Source organism: Trichoplusia ni, chromosome 7 (assembly GCF_003590095.1).
Source record: "Trichoplusia ni isolate ovarian cell line Hi5 chromosome 7, tn1, whole genome shotgun sequence".
NCBI classification, from domain to species: domain Eukaryota; kingdom Metazoa; phylum Arthropoda; class Insecta; order Lepidoptera; family Noctuidae; genus Trichoplusia; species Trichoplusia ni.
This window is the reverse complement of record NC_039484.1, coordinates 2,592,547-2,614,770: the sequence shown is the minus strand read 5'-3', so window position 1 is coordinate 2,614,770 and position 22,224 is coordinate 2,592,547. Positions and strand designations below refer to the sequence as shown.

The 22,224-nt window shown below is 47.4% G+C and overlaps 2 protein-coding genes across 5 annotated transcripts; one reads left to right on the top strand and one right to left on the bottom strand.

Moving 5' to 3' along the window:
• Positions 1 to 21: 21 nt before the first annotated feature.
• LOC113496029 (epidermal growth factor receptor kinase substrate 8-like protein 1) lies at positions 22 to 17,752 on the bottom strand. 4 transcript variants are annotated; one of them, XM_026875083.1, is made up of 16 exons: positions 17,629 to 17,752; positions 9,816 to 10,201; positions 9,588 to 9,658; positions 9,158 to 9,396; positions 8,225 to 8,327; positions 4,349 to 4,935; positions 3,909 to 4,001; positions 3,467 to 3,610; positions 3,160 to 3,254; positions 2,963 to 3,087; positions 2,738 to 2,881; positions 2,587 to 2,650; positions 1,453 to 1,545; positions 929 to 1,053; positions 411 to 599; positions 22 to 209 (listed from the first exon to the last, which is right to left on the bottom strand). In XM_026875083.1, the coding sequence occupies exons 2-16, from the start codon at positions 10,081 to 10,083 to the stop codon at positions 138 to 140; spliced, it is 2,412 nt and encodes an 803-aa protein (XP_026730884.1). In that variant the 5' UTR covers positions 10,084 to 10,201; positions 17,629 to 17,752; the 3' UTR covers positions 22 to 137. The 4 variants fall into 4 exon arrangements, with proteins under 4 accessions (XP_026730884.1, XP_026730885.1, XP_026730886.1 ...); XM_026875084.1 differs by having other exon boundaries at positions 3,160 to 3,251; XM_026875085.1 differs by lacking the exon at positions 3,467 to 3,610 and having other exon boundaries at positions 17,629 to 17,750.
• Positions 17,753 to 17,862: 110 nt separating this feature from the next.
• Positions 17,863 to 18,896, top strand: LOC113496032 (Na(+)/H(+) exchange regulatory cofactor NHE-RF1-like). Its single transcript, XM_026875089.1, has one exon. It carries the CDS (start codon positions 17,926 to 17,928, stop codon positions 18,397 to 18,399), a length of 474 nt encoding a protein of 157 aa, XP_026730890.1. The 5' UTR covers positions 17,863 to 17,925; the 3' UTR covers positions 18,400 to 18,896.
• Positions 18,897 to 22,224: the final 3,328 nt, after the last annotated feature.

The following is a 22,224-nucleotide window of genomic DNA, read 5'->3' as shown; positions in this document are numbered from 1 at the left end:
CCTATATCAAATGTAATAAAATTTCCTCTCCCGACGATCGTTGATCGACACACGAAACTTGTGTGTATGTCAGCAGTAGGTGGCGTCGTCGTCGCTGTCACCGTGTGCGTGTGTCCGCGTGTGTGCGTGTGTCTCGATCACGAGACCTCGACCTTCTCGCGCGCCTTGCGCAGGATGCTCTGCAGCTCGGACGCTGAAGTAGTCTTGTACTGAAACATTATACATGTCATCGTAAGTACTGATAATAATTTCGTGCTGTTGGCCTAACCTAATTTCTGAATAATTCTCGTCGAAGACTTAATTTTGATTTTTTTGGACAAAGGTGTTTACTTCCACACTCATTAACAGTGTTTAAAATGGTCCTTGATGTCAGTGTTTAGTGCGGAGGCCGCTAGAGCACACTCACTCACCCCGGAGACGTTCCGCTGCACGAGGATCTGGCTGTAGAGGCGGCGGCCCTCGTCGGCGCCCAGCGCCTGCTCCAGCTGCGCGCGCGTGAGCCCGAACAGCTGGTGGCCCGCCATGCGCAGCGCGCGCCGCGTGCCCGCGCTGAAGCCCTTCGCCTCCAGCCACTCCGCCACCTCGTCCGGGTTCGACTTCTGCACGATCACACATGGACATCAATACTCAAGTACTTTATTGTACTTCAAGATAAGAGGTGGGAACTGGGAACATATGGTAGTCCTTCGCTCGGGGTGTCACAAACATACAAATGACATGCACGAAGACACCCAGACTCAGATCACGCATTCCTGGATAACACAAACGTCCTGCGTTGTCCTGCGTGGGGATCGAACCCGCGACACGACATACATTGTGGGTTTGGCCTGGTGACGTCAACCACTCGGCTATCCGTGTAGTCCTATTGAGTGGTGCCATGATGCTGCTTTCTAGTAAGTGATAAGTGATTGTGCCAGCAGGACTGTACCTGGTCTATGAAGACATCAGGCGTCTTCTTAAGGTCGAGCTTGTTCTTGCGCTGCTGGATGGCCGGCAGCACCATCTTCAGCTCCTCTTGGAGGTCACCGCTCGTGCTCGCCACCGATTTTATCGCTGTTAATAACATTATAATTAAAGGAAAACATTGATACTTGATTAAGTATATTTTAGGGCTTATTTAGGTTTATTCTTGAATTATCAGAGATACTCAATACTCAATACGTTTATTGCATTCCACAATGTGAACTTAGGTGGTAGGTACATAAGATACATTAGTTTTGGAGCATTGGATTACCTCAAACTATCTAGGTTTTGAGCGTTGGTGTGTTAGGTTCAGATTTAAACACACAATAATCTTATATTTCTTATGTCCATGTCCAAAAATAACATACAATAGTGAACACGGTGCAGTTCCATGACTAGCATGCTAGAAAACTCAGTGATGGAAGTACACCGTGTTCACTTTGCTAATCCTTCAGAACAGCTGTCAGCTGTCAGTTATGTAATACTCACACTTCATGGTGTCGGTGCGCGGCGCGGGCGGTGTGAGGGGCGCGGGAGGGGGTGGCGGCGGCGGCGGGGGTGGGGGCGGGACCGCGGCTCGCTCTGAAACATTCCCCTATATTTGTAGCTTTCCACATAAAAGCTTAATTTTTAAGCGCTCTAGCTAACTTTATAGTCAAAAGACAATAATAGCATGCATTAGATCTGAAATGAACTACAGATAAATAAATTATTTTTCGGCAAAATTAAATAACAACTTGATTTAATAAAACTGTTAAGGGTAATACAGCACATTGATATCTTTCTTATCGTAATAATTAAGACACAAGATTAGCACACTTACCGACACACGTAACACAAGCTGACAAGCACACTAGTACACAGCACAACATGGATGCAAGCGAAGCGACATACACACGCACACACACGTAACGTATCGACCGCGAGATATCGCGCGCTTGATCGCATCGCTCGTGACGCTGATAGTCACCGATAACCGTCTGGGGAGGGGGAGGGAAACAGACCAACACCGAGTTCGATAAAAAATGAATTTAATAATAAAGTAGGTACAAGTACGGAGCATTACGTAGACGACGGACTGGTCCCCCTGCGCACGCGCAGCTCAGCCCGCTGCGCAGGATGTCCACCCCGTTCACAATATATTAATAGTATGAAAATATACCCATATAATTTGTTTCATTTACATCATATCTAGGTTTAGATATATTATTATATTTCAATATTTATGTATTTGCGATTACTCACACTCTAATAATTTAAAAGCTATACATATCAGGGGTCCTAGCGGCGCGTGACGCGCTCCGCTCGATACAAGTGAGGGCGCCACCGGTGTACGTATACATGTATACATTTACAAAGGTAATAATTTAAATCAGACTTGTATGACATAGCGCGTCGGACAACAATGACAACACAACCCGCGTTCCGGGCCGGTCCGGGCCAGTCCGGGCCGCCCGCTCCGGCCCGGAGCGCGACGCGGTGAAGCGGTGCACACACACGCGGGCGGGCGGCGCGGGCTCTAGAAGTAGCGGAACTCGCCCTTCTTGCCGAGGCGCTCCCGCCGCACCCAGTCAGCCGCGCCCGCGCCTCCCGCGCCCCCAGCCGCGCCCCCCGCGCCCCTACCCGCCGCGCCCACAGGACTGCTGCCACCCGAGCCGCGACCGCCGGCGCCTCCCGCCGCGCCCTCCTAGAAGAATCAAACAGAGAATTATAGCAAACACAGAATAGCAAGAGAACTTCAGCAAGTGTCGAGAGAGCTCGTGCGGCTGGTCACCTGGTAGTGCGTGTAGATGGGGTTGGGGTAGAGATGCGGCGAGGCGGGCGGCGACAGCGCCGGCGCCACGATGGTGTGCGGCACGTGCGCCGTCACGCCGCGCCGGTTGCGCGCCTTCCACCACTTGCGCGAGTCGTCCAGCACCTGCGGACAGCGTCACGTCAGCGAGGGCTGGCGGGCTGACGGGCTGGCGGGAGGCGACCCCGCCAGGCGGGTCACACTCACCTCGAGGTACTCGCCGCGCACCACGGTGAGCTCCTTGTCGTTGTTGGCGGTGCGCGGGTAGGTGACGCGCACGACGCGCCCGCCGCGCGCCATCACGCCGCGTGCCCACGCCTCGCCCAGGTCGTCTGTAACACGAGGCCCGTTAGTGCCGCCACGCCGGTGTGTGTGGTGTTGCGTGTGTGTATGTGTGTACGCACCGTCGTCCCGGTCTGCTCGGTACGCCTGCTCGCGGTCCGGGGAGGATGCCGCCGAGCCCGAGTCCTCGCGCCCCATGCCGCGCATGTTCCTGCTGCTGACATAACGAACGACATGACTACTTTTTTTGTTTTTGTTTTGTTTAATTTTGTCTTGATGATGGTGGACAATTAGCACATAAAAAGGAAACATTTCACTTAAGACTACTGCCGCCAAGACGTTCTGTCACATGCAAAGTATCTAATTACGGACTTTTTTGTTAAACAAGTGAGAAAAAGTATTAGTGCAGATGGTGCAGCCATGTGTTACCTGGGGTAGGGGGCGTACTGCTCGGCGTAGAGGTCGGTCTCGTCGCGCTCGTAGCGCTCGTAGCCGGCGGGGTCCGGCGGGGGCTCGGGCCGCGCCGCCGAGCTACGCCGCGGGGGCGAGCGCCCGCGCGGGGACGCTACCTCGCTACACGACACACACAACATATAGTCACCGCTCCCACATCACCAGCTCGCCTACACACGCTACGTGTTCACAACTTGCAGCGTTCGTCAGCACCAGTCGAATGGCAGACTACAACGTGTTCCTCGTAAACTATTATTTTGCATAAAGTGTTCAACACAAACATATAACGGACTTACACAAGTGCTACAGACACAGTGAACACACAGTGTGACAGTCAAAGATGTAATACGAGAAAACATAAACAGTGAATGAATAAGCAGTGAATCAGATAGGCGATACGTAAAGGTGTTGATGTTACCTGCGCAGCGGCTGGTCGTCCACCTGGTAGTCAGGGCTCCAGCCGTCCATGAACACCGGCTGGTACGGCGGGATGGTAGTCTTCCACTGCTCCCTGCACAACACATCGCAATACTTAGGGTCTGATGGGCCCCGCCGGGCCCCACGGGCCCCGCAGGGCGCGCGTGTATTTGCATATCGCGTATAATTTGAATACGGCTGATAAGTGTTTGTTATCTGATGGCCGCGGAATGTTTCCTCAGATTGGAGAAGTTCACGCGACGCCATAATGAGTGGATTATCTTACTAACAACAACGACGAAGCGGATTACAGCGCGGAGTTCGTGGAAACTGATACAGTGTGATATAATGATAAATTATATCAGTTTTATAGCCACGGACCTATGAATATGTTCTGACTCTCAGGGTCGCTTTGTGTGGTGTTATGTGTATTGTACGTACCGGGGCACGAGCCAGGCGTCCCCGAGCGAGTGCCACAGCTCGGTCTCCTTGCTGGTGACGCAGTTGGCGAGCAGGTTGAGCGCGTCCCGCGTGAGCAGCGGCTGCACGACGCGCGCGGGCAGGCGCCCGTCCGCCGCGTCCTGCGCCGCGTCCACGATCAGCGCCAGCGGCGTGAACAGGAAGTGCACCAGCTCGGGCGCGTTGGGGTCGTGGATGTGCGCGCGCAGCCGCGCCAGCAGGTTGAAGGACAGCTTGAACTTCTGCAGCACGTCCACGAAGTCCCGCTCGGGCGGCGGGCGCGTGCGCAGCGCCAGCATGCCCTCGCCGGCCGCGCCGCCGCCCGCGCGCCGCCCCCCGCGCGAGCGCCGCCGCCGCTCCAGCTCGCGCTGCGCCGCCGCCGCGTGCTGTAGCCGCGCGATGAACTTCTCGATGTCGTCGAAGCAGCGGTTGAGGATGGCGATGTCCTGCTCGTACAGCCGCTCCGAGCCCGTGGAGGACGCGTCGTCCCGCTCGCCGCCGGAGCCGCCGCGCTCGCCGCGCTCCGCTCGCTCGCTGCGGTCGATGCGCCCCAGCTGTGCTGACATTTGCTGTGAACATATTACGAGAGTGCTGTTTACATGAGCGGTGTTCCTTTACTAGCGGCGTGCGGTGCGCCTCGTACTCACGAGCAGCACAGCCTCCCACTGCTGGCGCGTGTAGGTGTGGTAGAGGCGCGCCATGCCGCCGCCGCGCTCCGCCGCCGAGTGCCGCGCCGCGAGCTGCGCTATCGCGCTGATAACACCTGCGTCACCCGCGGACAACAACAACTACCGGATCCGACACGCGAAGTCCGAACTATCCACTAGCGTGATGGTCGACTGCCACAGGTAGTATCAGTACATTTATTTATGTTAAACAATGTTTCAACGGGAGTATCAGCGACTCGAATTATGTTAATTGTGTCTAAATATAAACTGATCAGCATCAGCCTCATAAATAATATTTATAAAACGTGGAATGTTGTAATCTGACAAGGGCAGATAAGATTATCTAAATATATGTGTGAGTCAGGTGGTATCACCAGCGTTGCTTGTTCTGGTGACGCATCACGTAACGTGCTTCACAATATTAGGCGGCGCAAGGTTCAGGCAGGCTGCGCTGTGTGTTTGTTTACAGTTTGATATAGGTCAGGCATGACTCATCATATTATTTCATGCAGATTGACTTCTTCATGTAACCTCGGTAGTCTATCTAGCTTGAATAGTATTGCCGCTGGTGAGTGGCAACCACGCAATTAGGTGATAAGGTATGATAAAACATTATACTAAATAGCTTCAGTAATCGTCAAATCATTACAATATATGAATATACTAACACAATACTCTTCAAAAGAAATACATTTCGTGGCACTGTAAACACTTTTATAAGGTCAAATCACATTGGACAGCACCTAGTTTCGCCCAACCTTCGCCTACCATCTCGGTAAAGTCGCAACATCAGATTTTTGAATTTCAGAGTCAATTCTCCCAATTGCGATGCTTGTGGCGTTATTGAAGAAGTGCATCATATCCTGTCGGAGTGTGTCCGTGTCGGGGTCCGGAGAAGACAAGCTTTTTCCAACAGTGAAAATGTGGGCTGCTATAATAGCATTGTTGCCTCGCGTTTATCGGACGAGGCGAGAATGCTTTATAGCCTTATGATAATGGCCATGAGATTGCGGGCAGGTCACTAGTTATATTATTATATTATGTAACTGTTAATTTTTAAAAAATATCTGTATCAATCATCGGGGTGACATCTTCTATTCAGAAAAAACCCCGTAAATAAAAAGAAAAAAAAAAAGATTTTTGAATAAGTTTAGAAGTAAGAACGAGTCCATAGATCTTCTCTTCGTCTAGGGCCTAGGGGAAGATCAAAAGTAAAAAGGTAAGGTCCGACAGGCAGAGAAGACGACTTATCGTGAGGGCCAACTGCTGCTCTCTATCAGGCTTTAGCGTTAAACAGAAGTTACCGGTCACAATACAATGAACAAGGCGAGAATTAGGTGTGTACGGTAAGTGCGTGGCAGGTAAGATACTTCTAAGCTGGTATAAAGACATAGGATTAGTTTGGCCGACAAGATTCTATATATCGACGTATTTATAACATTTGTTTTTATCAGTATAACATTGGCGGCGCTATCTGCGATCGATACCGCAGCGATACGCCTCGCCCGGCACCCGCAGGTAAGGAGCAAGCATTGCGCACATACACTGTGTATACTATAATAACATGCTGTGTAGAAGTTGCAGTCTACAAGCTATATGAAAAAAAGAGTTAAATTAAATGTTACACCGCGAAAATTTACGTGGAGGTGTTCTTTCAATAAATGAAAAAAAGGAATAAAGATATTTTGATTCGAAATAATTATACTCATCGGCGGTTCATTAAATCAATCATCAAAACTTCAAAAAATGGAGAAGGATATAGAAAAGTGGGCATCAATAACGATTTATGATAAAGCTCTAAAATAATTCATGATCCAAAGACGAGGAGCCATAAACTAGAAAATTACGATAAACGTAAAGATGCGCTGGCTTTTGCCTACCAACCTTGACGTTACAAAATGGCTTCAATATTCGCACGAATAAAAATGCTGATGAATAACGAATAGAAATGCAATAAGCGTCTTTATAGTCGTCGCCATCAAGTCTCGCGGGTCGTTATCAATTGCTCAATTATTTTACAGCTAACGATTTTGGTTAATAAATTACAATATTATCATTACATAAACAGAGTGGTTTCTTTTGTTCGCCAATGTAATTAGCGTCCCTACTTCATCAGTAATTAGGCAGTCACGCCGTATATTCAGAGTCAGGGTCATTTGTTATGATACAAGATTTTGTTATTATGAAATTGTTACCGGGACAGTCATTAAGTGACGCGGCAAAATCAAAATCCATTGGTTTTAGGTCCGTATGTAAAACTCTACGATTGATAAGAGCTTAGAAAGCTAAACCACTGTACTGTAAATATGATTGCGGGTTCGACGAGGATTTATAACGTGGAAGGCCTTCTAAAGTAATTAAATTGGTTAAAAAATAATATAACCTTTTACCTAAGGTCATCAAACTTTTTCACGAAATTTATTTGTGATAGTAAAGTTTTCTAAATAAAATAGACAATAAAAACTATGGAGCACCCATAGTACACTTTCAGAATCGAGCATTGGAATATGACATAAATAAAAGAGGCCTTTGCCCAGCATTGAGTTATGCAAGGTTGATGATGATGACGAAGAAGCGACTGTCAGATACCATCCATCATGACCATCGGGGTAAAGTGCCAGGCGTGAGGGTTCCAGTACAATCTTTAAACTATACTGAACAAATAATAATGCATTCTGAAAAAGTTATCTTACATAGCGATGTACATATAACTAGCTGAATTTTCTTACTTTGATAAAACTGTAATTTAATCGCAACAATCGAACCGCAAGATACCAAATACCGTGGTTTTTCCCCGACTATATGCACTTTTCATTCGCTCGGAATACAGTTATTTAAAATAAGGTGACAACAATGTCAAAAGAATCCTCCTTCAGGCTATTTCAGAATTCAAACATTGATGCAGTCGGATAAGGAAATCGGGTGCGGTGTACGGGATGTGGTTAACAATAGGTGGCGCCAAACCAACAATACTGTACCTCGTGGTTGTATCGAATAATCCTTACCTTTGAAGTAGATACTGAATCCTATTTCGTAATGATAACAGAAACGCAAATCAAGTTCAAGGTCGAAACAATCAGAAAAGACGCGGGACGAGGACACAAAATTCTAATTCTCGAAGTAACGTGCCATACTTGTTCTGCTCATACTATATCCCAGGAAATACACACCAGTATTGTATGTTAGTTACCTGTCTGCGCGGCCGCTCGGCATCGCTGTCCCGCTCCCGCTCGCGCTCTCGCTCTATGATGAAGTCAGCGCGCCCCTCGCCTGCGCCCGCGCCGCTCACGCCCCTGCAGACACACGCGCACGTTACACACGCGATACACACACGTTACACACGCGAGGACTATTACACACGACATGGCCCTGGCTGCGTGCTCACGGGGCAGCTCACTCATCGCTTCGTTTTCACAGTTCACTGTGATGCTACTCGAGCTCGATACACATTACTGATGACGCTTAATTTTTTTTTTTTGAGAATTGTCACATAAAAGTTGGGTCAGAGAGCACGGATCTCATGCCGGAGAAAATCGTTTTGACATGGAAGGGATCTCCGATAATAGGCTACACCAGATGAGATGCGCCAGAGAACACAGCCAGAGTCATGCTGTGAGGGGTGGAGGCCGCACCAGGAGTAGGCGGAGACGGGCAGCGCGATCTTGTGCTTGATGTAGATCATCCGGCGAGCGACTGGCGCGGCTCGAGAGCACCGAGATAACGCACTCGGCGAGATACAGGCACGAGATAACGCTGACACAGCTCTACGCGCTGACGAGCGAGGCCGCGGGGGCTGCTCCCGAGAGCGACACCTGCCACTACTGATGACGCGCTTATCATACATCTACTATAATTGGGCTAATGTTGTAGCCCTGTCGATGTCGTTACTATTGATCTTGCTTCAAAATCTTTGGATATTATTAAATGCTGAAAAACAATGCGAGCGCCAATTTCAGTTTCCGTATTTAAGTAGGTACTTTTAGTAGCTAGTGTGATCGATGTAGCGTGGTGTTAATGATAATTCAAACACTGTTGTTTTGTGAAGCTGACTGGATTCATATGCTAGGGTTGCATAAAGAGGGAACATTGCTTCCGGCAACTATAAATATGGCATATCACTCACTTGAGCGCATTGAGTTCCTCGACCAGTACTTGGGCGCTGACGTCGTGGCACTGGAAGATGTGCAGCTCGCGTCGGGGCGCGGCGCCCCCGGCCTGCGCGCCCCCGGGCGGCGCGCCCCCGCCCTCGCCCGCCGCGCCCACCACGAAGGCCAGCACGTTGTTGTACAGCTCCGCCGGCTCCGGCGACGTGAACGCCGTCGGCGAGTGCACCCACGACGCCGGGAACCGCTCCATTATAGACTGCAACATCAACATACGTGTTAAACAAACTAATGAGCATGTAACTCAACAAAGAAATTGTTACTCCAGTCTCATGTTGACCTTGGACCAGACGGTTAATGTATTGATTAATCTTGTTAACTATTCGCAGCCTTAATAAGTCACAATATTACACCAGGATGGGAATTACAGTAAGTCTGAGGCACACTCACCCCTGTCTCGTAGTCCATGACCAGCACCCACTGGCCCTCCAGACATAGTTGCATCTTTTGGCTCCATATTCCTGCAAAAGATAAATTGTCATTAATACCTTACGATGGGACAATTATATTTTTGCTTCGGGCATTAGACTGGAATGTCAAAGGTGTGTATACTTTAGATACAGATTGCATGTGCCGCTGGATTCTTGTGTAGGGTATGCGGGAGTGGAACGTGCTTACCGTTAGTCTTCTCGAGCTGCAGCAGGCGGCGCATGCCGTCCGCGGGGTACACGATGCCGGTCTCGCGCGTCACCGTGAACGTGGCGAGGTGCTCCAGCACGTAGGTGCTGCGCTCCTCCCCTCCCCCGCCGCCGCCTCCCCCGCCGCCCCCCTCGCCGCCCCCGCGCAGCCCCGCCAGCTCCTCGAACTCGTCGAGCGCGCGCTGCGCCTCACCCCGCGAGCGGGCCGTGCCCCCGCCCCCGCCCCCCGCGCCCCCGCGCGACCCCATCCCGTCGCCGCTAGCAGCCGCGGTGACTGCGCATCACACCCGGCACCACCGCCGCGCACTCCGACACCAACCGTCTCGTAGAACCAGATGTCCTGCACGCTGCGATACACTGCTCACTCTGGAATGAAAAATAAACATCTATTAGTACCTACAGTGATAGTCACTAGCTGGGGTACAGAAGCGCTGGAGCCGCTGAGTGTCGTGTGAATAGGGAAACGTAATGCTAAAATGTATAGATTGGCTATATCACATTTCAAAGCCAAAATAATAGTTTTTTCAGAGGTCTGTAAGACCAGTGAATAAAAAGACCAAGAAGTAAAACCAGTGTTTTCAGTATCTCGGTCTGTGTTTAAGAATTCTTTCATGCGTCACTACATCATGGTTTACATGAAGGTGCCAAACATCAGCATAAATATGCCACACACACACACAATAGCACAAGGTCGTCAGCTTGGTATATGTGCCAGCAGACGGCTGTAGGAGGAACACACCGGAGAGCCTTCGCAGTAGATTAGAAAACAATCGCAGAGTGGGCCGGAGCCGGCGGGTGGCGGTGTGGGCCGCGATGTGAGGGGAGTTCAGTGCCAGCTGAGCAAGCAGCTGCTTTGTGTATGTCAGCTTATATTTATATTTATCAAAACTTCACCGACCGGCGAAATTGCGGATCAGAGATCACAAGTGAGAGAACAGACAACAAAGGGACCATCCTGGTCTTTTGAAGACTTAGATTTTGCCAGTGATGTTGTAATAAACAAAGCAAACCAAGTCATGGAATAAGGAAGGTACCATCAATACGAAAATAAGTTACTTATCAGACCTCTACTGACTGGTCGCGGTATGCGGAGTGCTATTGTAAGGTCGCGCACGTCTGCCTGTCCCGCGATCTCTCCGGCGAGAGTGCGCACGCGCCGCGCATGCCGACCAGCCTGCCGCCGCTACACACGACACACCGCCTAATGTTAGCTAAAAGCGCCCTCCGCTACTACTGGGCTGTACATCCGCATTCTTACGATCCCAAGTCATAACAATATTGGCAGTGGTGATGAGTGGTGCCTGCCATGGTGGTGCAGTACTGTAGGTATGATGTGTGCTCACGTGATCCTGTCGTGCGGCGAGCTCGGCCCAGTTAGCAACTCTCTAACTATGACCTGGATCACGAAGTCAACAGCTATCACAGTCCTAAGTGTAAAAGTGATCAGTGACGTGTATATTATTCAGATTACAACTTCATCAATATCACTAATGCGGTAAATTTCAGCGACTTACGATTATTGAGGCCATCGGTAATCACCGCTGCGCTAGTGTGCGAGTGTGCGCATGTGCGTTTGTGTGACTGTTAACATACACACGCTGCTTATCGTAATCGTCCGAACTATGCGGACAATGGCGACCGATAGTATAGATAAGTCGCCGGAATGCGCGACACACACACACACACATAGCGCGACGTATTAACCACACATCATATATCGCAGTCAGGCTTCCTACGTGCGCTTACACATATTGCACTCCGTAGGAAATATATAGTAAACTCGATGAAAAATATTTTTTAAGTACTAAGATCAATTACACTAATTACCTTACAAGAAGTAACGTTTAGAAACTATACTGTAACTATACCAAAACATCTTTAAGGTTTAATTTCCCACAAGTACGAGTAAGCCTTATCACGTTGATACACTACGGTCGCGTCGATTATATTTTATGTGCCGTATCAAATAAGCTGCAGTAAGTGCTATACATATAAACATAACAAAACACACTATCACAACATGAGTTCAACTAATAGCATTGTGAGAACAACACGGGAATAAGAGCGAGCGCGTTGATGTCTTTAATAGGGCGCCGAGCGAGCGGGACTCGGCGGGAGCGGGACTCCGCGCAAACGGGACTTAGCGACGGTATGAAATACTGACTGCCGTAGAGCCTTATTATAGAGCGTGTGTGAGAGTGTTAGTTACCTCCTAAAGTGTACAAAAGGCTGGCCACGAGTCAGACAAACGACAATCTTAAAGATGTCACGTGAGTTTTGTCAAAGACGTCCTCACCCCAATACATCCCTCTCATACGGATACTATAGAATCCTATGAGTAAAGGACAGTTGGCTTATAATAGTAGATAATCAGTATGTACATGGTTTATTACTCTTTCTTAGACAGTATACCGCGGAATGACGACGACCTCCTCGTATGGTATGAGCTAATATGACGAAGTGTAGAGTTCGCATCGGCTGCGGCGAATGAAGATTTCACGGCGACGAGACTGTTATAAAAGTAATCATTTCTTACACACGTACTCGTTCACGTTCACTGTACTGACTCAATATTTACGTTACGTTAACTACGTGTGGGTTACATCATCACTGTAGTACCGCGCTTGCATGAACTTCTTCTCCTTAATTAACGCAAATCATTGTCTATACTTTGCAAATAAGTATTAGTCTCTTCCAAGTGATATGAGCTCGTCGGAGCACGTTCAGTGGGCGCCCGTCGCCTGGCGCTTCGTGGATTCTATTAAGCATCATACATATTCAGAGACGTGTATTTGTAATATAGCCTGGCTAGAGCGTGAGGTCGTGCCGGCGAGTGCGCGGCGGCGACGTGACGCGCGCTGTAAACAGCAGTGTGCCTCATGCACTGGCGAGCCCACCCCACCGATCCACAATATGTAACGCTAACGCTAGTCGATGAAAAGAATGTCATTTGCAATGATTCAATTCAGTATGTTTGAATAGATTTCTGCTGTTCAAGTTCGAATTATTTTGATTAATGATGATTGTAGTGTTCAACTTGTTCCTTGTTGTCATCTTTTATTATTTTTAAAGGTTCTTCGTATATTTTAAGTTTGATACAATGTCCAACGAACCTATTCACAGATAGCTTATCCGTCAGATCTCTGAACCTGATTCATGATTGTTCGGCGATGTGTACGTACCGTTGCAAGTGAGTCATATGCGTATGAGTTTGGTTCTTAACAATATTTGCTGCTTAAATATTTCATCAATTAGTTACACAATATATCTATACTAATATATAAAGCTGAAGAGTTTGTTTGTTTGAACGCGCTAATCTCAGGAACTACTGGTCCAAATTGAAAAATTATTTTTGTGTTGAATAGACTATTCATTGAGGAAGGCTTTAGGCTATAAATCATCACGCTGCGACTAATAGAAGCGAATATACAATGGAAAATGTGAAAAAATCAGTGCAGGTATAAATCATAACTTACATCTTGTACCCACGGAGACGAAGTCGCGGGCAACAGCTAGTATTGGATAATTGGGAATATGAATTATGGATAAGAATGGATGATATTTATAACCCCTTCATCAAATCTCTGCGCTTCTGTCGTCAACGTATGTTTGTTTGTGTGTGTTTTGTCGCTTCGCAACTGTTTGGTATTAAGATTGCACGCTCAGAGTGTTTCCACAACTTGTATCGTAGTAAGAGTTGTAAGACTAGTGACTCACACCTCATTATACAGACAATAGTTGACAAAAATTCGTAAACAATGTTAAAAATGTGTTATTTCGTACTCGAAATACTTTAATCACGTGGTAACGTAACGACGCGAGGTATTTGGCTTGATTCTTGTTCGTGTAAGGTGAGGTTTTTCTCAGACATCTGCACCCGTTCCTCGTTGGGGAATACCAAAACGAGGTAAAGTAATGTTATAGCAGTTGTGGAAGAGTGAGAGCGCACTATACGGTGTGTAGCTGCGTCCCTGTTCCGCAATTACTCTGATGTTCAGAGTTGGTAGTAACTAGTCCCTCCGTCCAGCAGATCCCTCAGACGCCGCTGCGCACACGTGCGGCGCGGCGGTACCTCACACCTCCCCCCCGCCGCGCCCCTCCTCCCGCCACTCTTCGCATACTTTAAGCTTTACGCAATCGTATTTTTTTGTGTTCGTAATCAAATTGCCGATGTATCGTGTGATTATGACGAGTTATTAATAAATTGTAATACGACATCTGTAGGTCAACAAATCCGCGGAGTGATACGTTTAGGACAGATTGGTGATTCCGATCACATAGAATGGGGGTCTGAAACTTAAATGGAAGTCATAGTAGCTCCAGAGTAGACTAGTTACATCTTGAAAGTACATATGCGTCATGTTAGCATGCACTTCATTCGGACGACGGTGGCGACAAGGTGTGCGCAGGCGCAGGTGTTGATCACCGTAGAGCCGCGAGCGAGCAATAATGCGGTGACGTCACAGAGCGGTGTGGAATGTCGCCTAATCACTCATTACATGAGCTGCACTCGCCGCCGAGTTATTTAACCGCTACCTAACATTCACAACTCGCGCGCTACTCTCAGCTATAACATTGAGTCGCGTTGAGACTGTTCTGAAGCCCGTGTTGACTCAATACATCGTTCAAATTCAAAAGTGATATTCTTATTAACTAAGAAACAAACACCCTTATTTGCGCACCCTTTATTACTTCCTGATTGCTGTGGAGAAGAATGGGCGTAACAAATTCCGCGACGTAAAAATTTGCGATGACTGTATTGGAAGTCAGATGACTTGTGTGATAACCAAAAAAAAAAAACTTCACAAATACCTACCATTAAGTAATTAATGTAATAGAATTAAAAGATATCGGTCACAAACATAGCATTTCGAATGAAATATAAGCATATGCATAGTATCAGTAGATATCAGTAGCTGAGTGTACTGGAGAGTATGGCAACAACACTGCGCAGGCTGCCAAATAAACATGAGCGGGATTATGGTGGAATGCGGCGCGGGCGCAGGCGGCCCCGCGCGGACCGGCCGGCGACCTTCGCGCATGCGCACCGCGCCTTCAATGGCCGCGGTGTGTACTACGGGCACGTGCCACACACCACCCTAACACCAACACTTTACCTACCAGTTAAATTTCTCCGTTATTTAATTTAAATTTAAATTTAAATTTATTTATTGTGTAACTAGGACTAGATTACATGACAGTAGTTTTATGACAGTATATGCAGGCACAGAGTTAGTATTAATCTAGTTAATGGGTTGAGTACTGTTCTCCTAGATAGGCTACAAAATAGCCTGTGTTTAGGAAAGACAGTTCTGGTCCCAAATCTTAGTAGAAGACAAGACTGTTGCACGTGTTATGATCAAAAATAACATATTAAGGTTTGTAAAATTTTAAATCAAAATTAAAATGTACTGCCGGTAATTGTAGCAATAGGATACCTTTCTTAATTCTAGCCGGTATTAAACTAAAGAAAAATAAAATAAAAATAAAATGGAAAGTTAGTGTTAGTACAGTGATATTATGTAGTGTGTATGTGAGTGTGTGTGTGTGTGATGTCTGTTTGATATTGTATTTGGTGTGTGATTATTTTATTTGTGTGTGGTGCTTGTTTTCGTGTAAGTGTGTTGTGATAGGTATGTGACAATAGGTAGTAAAATCATTTATTCAGGAACACTTCAGTTTCATGATAGTTAAGTTTTTGTAGGTGCGTGCGAACAATCTTTTTGCAATGAAAGTAAGTTGAGCCGTATATAGGGATTATTGCGTTAATTTTATTGTAAAGTGATGGGCCAAGGTAGAGAGAAAATTTTTTAATAAAAGACGTATGGGCAGGTGGAATAATGCAGATTAAGTCCTTGCGGCGCTTGGTGATTTGCCGGAAAGGTGTTTTTGTGTGTTGCAATAGAACAATGTGCAGAATATATTGTTGTCTAACATTAAGTACGTTACACAATTTGTAGAGTTCATTTGTTGGAAATAATATGTTTCTAAACGTGAAAGCTCCAGCTACTATCACCAAAACTTAGTAAGTACTTTTATGGTGTATCATTGTTCCCACTTATAATCAAATTACTTGGTTTTAGAACCTGATTGAACTGTTTGAGCAATATATTAGAGTAGCGAGGTCATGATCACATTCACGAGTTATTTAATTAGATATGTAAGCTGTGATTTTGAGACTCTCGCCACTAAATTAAAAGTGAAAGTAAATATTTAGGCAGGTTCGGCGGCCTCAGCACGACTGCGCACGCGCGGCTAGTCGCCCGCGCCGCCGGCTTCACCCATACCTCACTAATATTATCATAATGTATTCAAAATTGTCTCGGTTATAGAAGAAGCAATACAGTGATGGGAGAGTAACTGCCCGCGGAGACCGCTTCACGAATCGGTTTCAAGCGAGCTATAAAGTGTTGACATGGCGCAGAAATACTAAAGTAAACACTACGAGGTAGTTGTCACGAAGAACAGTCTCCCAGCGATGTCATCTGGACTGTACCGCTTTACAACTAAGTACATGCGTCATAACGTACTAAACAACCGAAAGGAAATGTATTGTATCTAGAGTGTTCGGCATCGCATAGCTGGCTGCCGCGATGCCGGCGTGGATCAGCGCGCTACGTATACAAAACAGTCACGTCGGAGCCGCTATCAGCGAGATCCGGCCGCGGCTGCATTTGACTAACAATTACGCGCGTATTTAGTGATACCTTATCGCCAACCAATTTAATATTTTCGCAACGAGTTGAGCACCGCAGCTGTACCACCAGCCTTAAATATCACAACTTCGAACTTTGTACAGTGGTCTGAACATATAAACTGGGATATATGTATTTGAGACATCTGCAGAACAACTGGTGGGCAGCTTACTGCAGTTTTGAGAATCATTTAGGATGTATTATTTGCAAGTTACAATGAGAACTTGACATGTAAACTTGTAACTCTCCTTCAATCCTTGTGGATTAGATCAGAATAGTTTTGCCCGTTATTTTGCGATTTACTTCGACGGGCAGTGTGAAGGTTTTGTGGCTCCGTGTTTGTATTGCGGACAGCTCGGCAGCCTCGTTCTGTATAAGATCCTCTAGCAGTAAGTTGTTGTTGGTGTTAACTGGAACTCATGAGGTATTTCGTCGAGTCGGTGTCGCGGCCGCGCTGTATCAATGACAATGTATCCACATTTGACTTGACACGAACGATGACGGCTGTCCGGCCATTGAGTGATGTGTATACACAACACGCACAGGAACTCCTTACAGGTGGGTAACAGTACGCGGCGTGTCCCGGGCTTCCGGCGGCCGGCGCGGCCGGGCCGGCGCGCGGACAACGACCCGCAGCCGGCAGATGGTCCCGCGCCGCCATCTATCGGACACGCGAGCCACCACTCACCGCCACACAACAACCGTTCAGTGTTTTCCTTGTGATACTTTCTTCTTATTGCTTTGTTGTGTCGAGTCCTACTAACACACCACAGTGTGCACTATTGTACGTTGAACATACAAAGAATACCTACATCATACCTATGAAGAATGCTTTATTCCTACGTCTATAGTATTTTACTTTCGGATCCGCATTAGGGACTCATAACGGGCCTCTGATTAGACCCTATGAATGAACTACTTGTCAACAGCACAACACCAGGTATAGCAGTAGCGGCACATGACACACACACACCAGCGTTTCTGCGGGAAAGCGGCTCGGCCTCGATCCCGGGCGGCGCGGGCGCAGAGTGACGTGTCGCCGGGATGCCGCGCGCGGCCCGGGGCCCGCCTTCGCCGGTTGCGCGGCACTCTACTCACCAGGTATTCAGCTCTCGGGAACAGAACCAGCTTGACAACGTGCGCCCGTGTGTTACACTCGCGACGATACTTCGCGCCTCAGCGGCGATTCAGTGTGTACTGGAGGCCTAAGCGGTGTGAGCGCCCCCCACACCCCGCCCGCGCGCTGGCCCCACTCCGTCACACCTGAGGCGAGGCTTCACAGGTGCGCGGGGCGCGGGCGGGGGCGCGGCAGGGCGCGGGGCCGGGCGCGGGCGCCGGCCTCGCCAGTCTCTTGGTGTGCGCGACGCGAGCAGCGCGTCTCTCGACTAGTGAATCATGTCCGCGAATGGGTCGGCGGCCACGGAGCCGCGGCTCTGCCACGTGCGGAAGACGCCCGACTTCGACGGGTACGGGTTCAACCTGCACGCCGAGAAGGGCAAGCCCGGCCAGTACATCGGCAAGGTGGACGAAGGCTCGCCGGCGGAGAGCGCGGGGCTGAAGCGCGGCGACCGCATCCTGGAGGTGAACGGGCACAGCATCGCGGGCGAGAGCCACAAGCAGGTGGTGGCGCGCATCAAGGAGCGCGGCGAGGACGCGGAGCTGCTGGTGGTGGCGCCGGCGCCGGGCGAGCCCGTGCCCGAGCTGGACGCGGCGGACGCGCGCGAGTCGCCGCCGCCCGAGCCGCCGCGGCTCAACCTGCACATGACCGCGGCCGAGATGCGCGCGCAGCTCGCCGCCAAGAAGAAGATCGACCCCAAGAAAGTGCCCATGGACCTCAAGTCCAAGTTTGACATCGTCAAGAAACTGTGATGAGCGTGTTGTGAGCCGCGAGCGGTGTTGTGGTGAGGTGCGCGAGTGCGTGCGGCGGCGAGCGGCGCGGGCGCGGCTGCCGCTCGGCCGCGCGCTGTTGCCAGCTCGCGCGCTCGACAGCAATTGGAACAATGACATCGGCGGTGCGAGCGCAGCTTGTCGTGCACCGGCCACCACCCCCGCGTTGTACAATTAATGTAAATTTTGTTTTACCACGTAAATTATGTACTTAATGTAATTTATAGCGTTCTATAGAAATTGCCATTGAATTGAATAAAATGTTGTTTGTTGTATATATACTTACCTAGCCTAGGTACCTAGCTGCTATACATACGTTTTATAGTACATAGGGATGAAACATTGTGTGTAATTTATTTTACGAATTCAAATATTTTGATTTTAAATAATTGATTTTATCTAAATGTGTAGCCTGAGTTACTTACGTACTCGAGTGTGATTATTGTTTGATCTATTATCAATAAACGTATAAAAACCAATCGCAGTATGTATGTGTTGCGCATGCGCCGCGCGGGGCTGGCCCTCAGCTGGCTCCGCTCCGTGACGTCACACACCGCCCGCCTCCTCTACACTACACACAGCCACACAGGACATTATTCACTCTCATAGATATTTTCTTTCATGTTTCGTTCATTATATTACAACATTCCCTGAAAAGGAAAACTCATAATGTACTATTAAATGTGATTAATTATCACACTATATTGTACTGTAATTAATGGATATCTAATTTGTTAAAAATTCTTTGGTGCAATTACTAATTAGTAAAACTAGCTAGTGGTTGTATAATATTTATTTGATGATTGGTTGCGCGCGAAGGTATCGAAGTCGAAACCGCGTGACAACAGGCGGCATCTCATTGCACAGCTGTACTACTGACTAGTAGGTACTGACCAGTGACAGTTGTCATTTATCAACACGACTGTGCGATACAGATAATACGCACCGTACGTTACGCACGCAGGCCAATACCCGGTCACTGCAACACTACTTATACATATATACACATCATTAGTTATGCCCTGCGACACTCACAAATAAATAATTCACAAAATCATTTCAGCAGAGCCTGAGATCAACACAAACTCTACTTCTTCTTATTTAAAAATAGAATTATTTGTCTATCAAAACTTATACCGCCAAAACCTCATTCATTGGGCGTTTGTAATAGTTCCGTATTGATTCTTGTAACTCGATCCTCAAACAAATGAAGTAATTATAATATTATCAGTCCGTCAAGTGACTCGCGTCTGCGTTCCAACAGCTGAAGGATACAACACAAGGAAAATAACAAAGAAATAAACTTTGTAGGTATGCAATACCTAGAAATAACATAAACACTTGTTATTATAATATATTTAGTGGTGTGGTTACATTGTCTGCGTGTCTCCATGAGAACCCGCCGCATTGTTTGCGGCCGCCGCGGCGTCTGCCTCTCCTGACACCTTGACAACACAACTCACAGCCGCTACACTGCTAATCGGTAATACTCGTTACCCAACCTGACAACATTATATTGATTTCCTATTGATAGTTATTCCATCTATACTTCTATACTCTATATCTATATCTATACTCTATACTAATATATAAAGCTGAAGAGTTTGTTTGTTTGTTTGAACGCGCTAATCTCAGCAACTACTGGTCCAAATTGAAAAAATCTTTTTGTGTTGAATAGACCATTCATCGAGGAAGGCTTTAGGCTATAAACCATCACGCTGCGACTTATAATAGCGAAGATACAATGGAAAATGTGAAAAAAACAGGGCAGGTATAAATCATAACTTATATCTTCTACCCACGGGGACGAAGTCGCGGGCAACAGCTAGTTTCTATATATAAGCGCAGATAAGATAACACAGACAAGTCTCTACTCGCAAAAATTGATGTTTGGTTACCTACTGGTTGGCCCACACTAATTAAAGGAGCATACAATAATATGCCCTTTTATACTAGCTATTCGTCATTCATATTGGGTCAGCCTTTTAGAAGTCCAACCGATTTTTCTTTAAACAAATTTTGAGTATTGTTATATGTTCACATTTATAACATTAAAAATTACTATCCTCCCTCACAAATCACAATCAAACAAAAGAACACCTAGATTTAAGATTAGAAAGGTCTGTATCACATAATACTTGTCATCGACAAGGTTCGAACCTGGGCAGGTTGCGCACAGTGGACAAGAATCACACGCCGCTTTGCGCAGTCAAAACAGTGAGAGTTTCGTGATAAAATGCAACCGACTTGAAACTTTAAGTTCCCTCAATATCTTTTTTGTCAAAAGAAACAAAAATCTCATGGATTGTAATAATTTGTTGGTAGGTTGTAGTAGTGTAGTTTTTGAACAATTATTAACGACCAAAATCTCCTCTTTTATAATATTAGCATAGATTCTGTTAACTTCAGAGCCACAAGCTAGGTACTGATTGAAACGACAAACTGATCGTACTTAAAATCAGGAAACAAATCTTAGCAACGGTATCTGTTCTATCCAAGGAGGTCTGGAAGAACGTCTACATGATTAAGATAATTAGCAACCCCAAGTCGAGTCGGAGTGAACCCCGCAGAGGGTGCGTTTAGAAATAGTTGTTTAAGTAGCTAGCTTTTCTCTGGCTGGATCCGGTTCTGCTGGTTCAGTGAAGCAGTCGAAGCCCACGCTTAGGCTTACTGTAGAGACCGCTAACAAAGAGCAAAAACGTAATTAATACATTATGCGCCGGGGAGGTGCCCGACACGGCCAGCTCGGGAAGTGGTCTAGGATACAGCAGTTATTAGAACTAGAAATTATGTTTACGATTTCGCGCGAGGCGGACGAGCGGACTGCGGGCGTTAGAAATCCGGACGTCCGCGCGTCCGCGTGCAGCCGCGGTCGAAGGTGGCCACATCGGAAGTTACCACACGAGCGCGCCGGTGACCCGCCGCGCGCCACTGCTCGGGACACATCAGCTGCCTGAATATAGCCGCCTCGTGAAACAAGCATCGTGGGATCACTAAAATAATACTAATAGTTGCCTTACCACTCGGCACCGTCCAATTAATTACTAACTTATAACAGAAATGTTAAAAGTATGTTTACTATACAGTCCGATAATATTTGTAAGCTGTGTGCACTACTATACGTCATAATATATATGATTGCGATTTTGTAGTTACATGGTTCAGGTAGTTGCAGCGCTAGTCCACCTTGAGAAAAAGTCGTGAGGCAGCCTCCCGCGCGGGTTCGGAGGGGGGGGGGGAGGTATTACACTCATCACCACCTGCGGGTGACTCATGATGACTTCACTACAGAATTCATGCTATATGGTGTTACTTTTGATGCCGCAGTTCGCGTACGTGTAGTGATGACTGTACACCTTACTGTGCATTGCAAAGCGACTAAGTGCAGCGCAATGTCTGAAGCAATGAATTATTGTAAGCTCGGTAACAAAGCAGTGGCACATTCGGCACGCTAATATTGTTCAATAACGTATTGTTTAACACATGCTAATACAAAGAACATGCGCGAGCGTGTGTGAGGGCCGAGAGGGGACTTCGTGAGTGACATAGTTTGAGCTCTGGCTGCAGTGCTCTCACAGCTCGCACACCACGTGACGAGACAAGGTCGCAGGCGCCAGCGGTACAGGCTGACCGACTCAATATTACGAGCCAACAACCAAACATAACAATGCCTTACTACATGGGAAAATACCTCCCACAAACTACGGCTATGGGTTATAAATTTACTGCTAGTTTCACCCTTGGTATAGCCTGCCAGCCGCTCACTCATAACATTTATCGTCATGAGTGTGAATATCCGTCAGATCA